Source organism: Rhinopithecus bieti, unplaced genomic scaffold (assembly GCF_001698545.2).
Source record: "Rhinopithecus bieti isolate Rb0 unplaced genomic scaffold, ASM169854v2 scaffold_13704, whole genome shotgun sequence".
Taxonomy (NCBI): domain Eukaryota; kingdom Metazoa; phylum Chordata; class Mammalia; order Primates; family Cercopithecidae; genus Rhinopithecus; species Rhinopithecus bieti.
In genome coordinates, this window is record NW_016808231.1 from 5,291,772 (window position 1) to 5,295,760 (window position 3,989).

At 47.6% G+C, this 3,989-nt stretch overlaps 1 protein-coding gene across 2 annotated transcripts in view; it reads left to right on the plus strand.

Moving 5' to 3' along the window:
• TRAP1 (TNF receptor associated protein 1) overlaps positions 1-3,989 on the plus strand; it is an 81,689-nt gene that overhangs the window by 41,463 nt on the left and 36,237 nt on the right. For both annotated transcript variants that reach the window (XR_001888040.1, XM_017886333.1), the window contains exon 4: positions 927-1,067. Coding sequence is in view for 1 of the 2 variants with exons in the window: in XM_017886333.1 (XP_017741822.1) it covers positions 927-1,067 (141 nt within the window). In the remaining variant the exon portion in view is untranslated. The remainder of the gene's footprint in view (positions 1-926; positions 1,068-3,989) is intronic.

Consider the following 3,989-nt stretch of genomic DNA (forward strand, 5'->3'; position numbering starts at 1 on the left):
AGTCCGTCTCAAAAAAAAAAAAAAAAAAGAAAAGAAATTGTTCCTCGCAGGGCTCTTTTGTTTGTTTTTTTGAGACAGAGTCTCTCTGTTGCCCAGGCTGGAATGCAGTGGTGCTATCTTGGCTCACTGCAGCCTCCGCCTAATGGGTTCAAGCGATTCTCCTGCCTCAGCCTCCTGAGTAGCTGGGATTACAGGCGTGTTCCATCACTCCCAGCTAATTTTTATATTTTTAGTAGATACAGGGTTTTACCATGTTGGCCACGCTAGTCTTGAGCTGCTGACCTGAAGTGATCTGCCCGCTTCATCCTCCCAAAGCACCAGGATTACAAGCGTGAGCCACTGCACCCAGCCAGAGGGCTCTTCTTAAAGTTTTAATTAACAGGTAGACACATAACTTCAGGCTTGATTAAAAATCCTGAAAAGGGCCAGGCACCGTGGCTCACGCCTGTAATCCCAACACTTTGGGAGGCCGAGGCACAAGGATCACTTGAGCCTAGGAGATCAAGACCAGCCTGGGCAACATAACAAGACCCTGTGTCTATACACATTTTAAAACAGTTAGCTGGGTATGGTGGTGCGTGCCTGTAGTCCCAGCTACTTAGGAGCCTGGGGTGGAAGGATTGCTTGGGTGCAGGAGGTTGAGGCTGCAATAAGGCGTGATTGCAGCCTCCAGCCTGGGTGACAGAGCGAGACTGTCTAAACAAATCCTGAGGGGAAAGATCAGTAGAAGTTAGCACCTTTAGTCACTTTGTGACCGGCCCAGAGGAGCTGCCTTTGACTAAAGCAGAAACTCTTTATGCTTTGAGAACTGAATATTCTGTGACTGTTCTCTACCTTTTAACAGTTATTGGAAGTGCAGCTGACCAGATAGATCCTGCAGGATGAGTGTCCTTCATTGTCTGCGCCTCCCGTTTCTATTCCTGTAGGTGTTTATACGGGAGCTGATCTCCAATGCCAGCGATGCCTTGGAAAAACTGCGTCACAAACTGGTGTCTGACGGCCAAGCACTGCCAGAAATGGAGATTCACTTGCAGACTGATGCCGAGAAAGGAACCATCACCATCCAGGTACCTCCCTCAGTGTCCAGGCATGTGGGTGGGCCCAGCCATGCAGCAGGGACAGCACCTGCCTTCTAGTGATGTCTCTGGGGTCCCAGGGATGTACTGGCCGTCCGTACCACCAGGATAACTCTGGCTATAATTTATTGTTACAGTAGCACTCATTCATTATAGAAAATTTTGGAAAAGCAGGTATAAGCAGAAAAGAAGAAAATTCGAAATCACCCCGTCATCCAGTGACAACTATTGGTAACATTTTAGCATATGGCCACACAGGGTTTTGGTGTATGCAGTTATTAACATATCTAAACATATCTTATTTTTAATGTACTCTTTTCATATTTTTAACTGTGTTTTCCCCTCAAAATGCAGATGAAGCAGTGCTGTGACTGCTACTCTAGGCTCGTGGAAATTTTAAGGCTGAAAAGTTAGGCCAGAGAGGGTCAGGTGGGCGCCCTGAGAGACATTGCATCCCAAGACAGCTGCCTTAGGACCTGTCGTCCCAGGGTCACGGCATCATGGAGGGGTGTCTATCTCTGTGGAGAGGTGGACAGACAGGCCTCGGTGGGTTCTCAGTATCCCCTTTGAGGGTGCTGGCTTGCTCTGAAGGTCTTGTCAGATGAATGAATGCAGGTACGTGTGAATGAATGGACTTGTGAAGGGACAGCTGTTTTAATTGAAAGGGGTTTTTGTGAGGTGTCGGCTTTATGTACTCCCTCTTGGGTTTAGAGAATCCAGACTGAGCCCTGTGGTATGTGCCAGCTGTTTGTCATAGCCCTTGGTCATAAGGATTGGGTGGGGAGTGATTTCTTCTCTCCCTGCCTTCGTTGAGCTGGCCTGGCTATGGAATGGGCCCTGTGGGCAGGGCTGGGGCACAGGGCTGGGATGTGCTGCTGGGGCGCCCTGCACTTCCCTCCTCTTTTCAGCACAGAGGTTCCTTGCAGGTGATTGAAAATGCATGTGCTGGCCGGGCGCAGTGGCTCAAGCCTGTAATCCCAGCACTTTGGGAGGCCGGGACGGGCGGATCACGAGGTCAGGAGATCGAGACCATCCTGGCTAACCCGGTGAAACTACATCTCTACTAAAAAAAAAAAATACAAAAGCTAGCCGGGCGAGGTGGCGGGCGCCTGTAGTCCCAGCCAATCAGGAGGCTGAGGCCGGAGAATGGCGTAAACCCGGGAGGCGGAGCTTGCAGTGAGCTGAGATCCGGCCACTGCACTCCAGCCTGGGCGACAGAGCGAGACTCCGTCTCAAAAAAAAAAAAAAAGAAAATAGATGTGCTGGGGCAAGGGGTCATGGGGATGTGATTCGTGGTCTTCAGCAGAGGGGACTGTCCTATGTGCCAGTACTTCCTGGTACCAAGACTGTTTATGTTACAAGAATGATTTTTGGTTTTGTCTTTTGTCTTCTTTTTTCTGAAAGAACAGTTCTAGATTTACAGAAAATTTGAGCAGATAATTTAGAGTTCCATTATATCCTTTGGCACTCAGTTTTTCTATTCTCAACATCTGATGTGAGCATGGTCCATTTATTTATTGATTGATTGAGTTTTGGAGACAGAGTGTTGCTGTGTCGCCCAGCCTGGAGTGCAGTGGTGTGATCTCAGCTCACTGCAACCTCTGCCTCCCAGGTTCAAGCAACTCTCGTGCCTCAGCCTCCTGAGTAGCTGGGATTACAGACGTGCTCACGATGCCCAACTGATTTTTGTATTTTTAGTAGAGATGGGGTTTCCCCATGTTGGCCAGGCTGGGTGAACTCCTACCCTCAAGTGATCTGACCGCCTTGGCCTCCCAAGTGTTAGATTACAGGAATGAGCCACCGTACCTGGCCCATTTATTACAATTAAGTAATATCAATACGTTATTCTTACCTAAAGTTTTAGGAAAGGAAGAGTTCTTGTGGGGTCTCAGAGATATCATGCCATTCCGTCTCTTCTACTGAATGCTACATTGCTTTTTGTTATTTTTAGGGGATTTTTTAGGGAATAAAATATGAGGCCTTAATTTATCACTCTCTAGCTTGAATTAATATTTAACACTTCAATGTAAGAATCTTACAACAGTATCTTTCCAGTGGCAGAATCGTGTTTTTCTTTTGATGTCAAATATTTTATGTATATACCTATTGTAAGCCCTCACAAATTCCTTTTTATTTTTAGTTTTTTGAGACAGAGTCTTACTTTATTGCCCAGACTGGAGTGCAGTGGTATGATCTCACCTCACTGCAGCCTCAGCCTCCCGGGTGCAAGTGTTTCTCCCACCTTAGCCTCCCAAGTAGCTGGGTTTACAGGCACATGCCACCACACCTGGCTAATTTTTGCATGTTTAGTAGAGATGGGGTTTCACCATGCTGGTCATGCTGGTCTCGAACTCCTGACCCCAAGTGGTCCACCTGTCTCGGCCTCCCAAAGTGCTGGGATTACAGGCATGAGCCCCCGGTATCACCATTTCCTTTTAAAATCATATTGTGCGGGTCGCCTGGCAACAGATGATTTCTGTCTACATCTGAAAAATCTGTATTTTTTTTTTTAAGTAAATATTTTAGAACAGATTTAAATTCTCAGAAAAATTTTAAAGATTGTACAGCGTTGCCATCTACTCCAACACCAGCCTCCCTTATGGTTGAAATCTTATGGCCGGGCGCGGCGGCTCATGCCTGTAATCCCAGCGCTTTGAGAGGCCAGGGCGGGCGGATCACCTGAGGTTGGGAGTTCAAGACCAGCCTGGCCAACATGGTGAAACCCTGTCTCTACTAAAAATACAAAAATTAGCCGGGTGTGGTGGTGTGCACTTGTAATCCCAGCTGCTCAGGAGGCTGAGGCAGGACAATCGCTTGAACCTGGGAGGTGGAGGTTGTGGTGAGCTGAGATCGTGCCATCGCACTCTAGCCTGGGCAGCAAGAGTGAACCTCGTCTCTCAAAAAAAAAAAAAA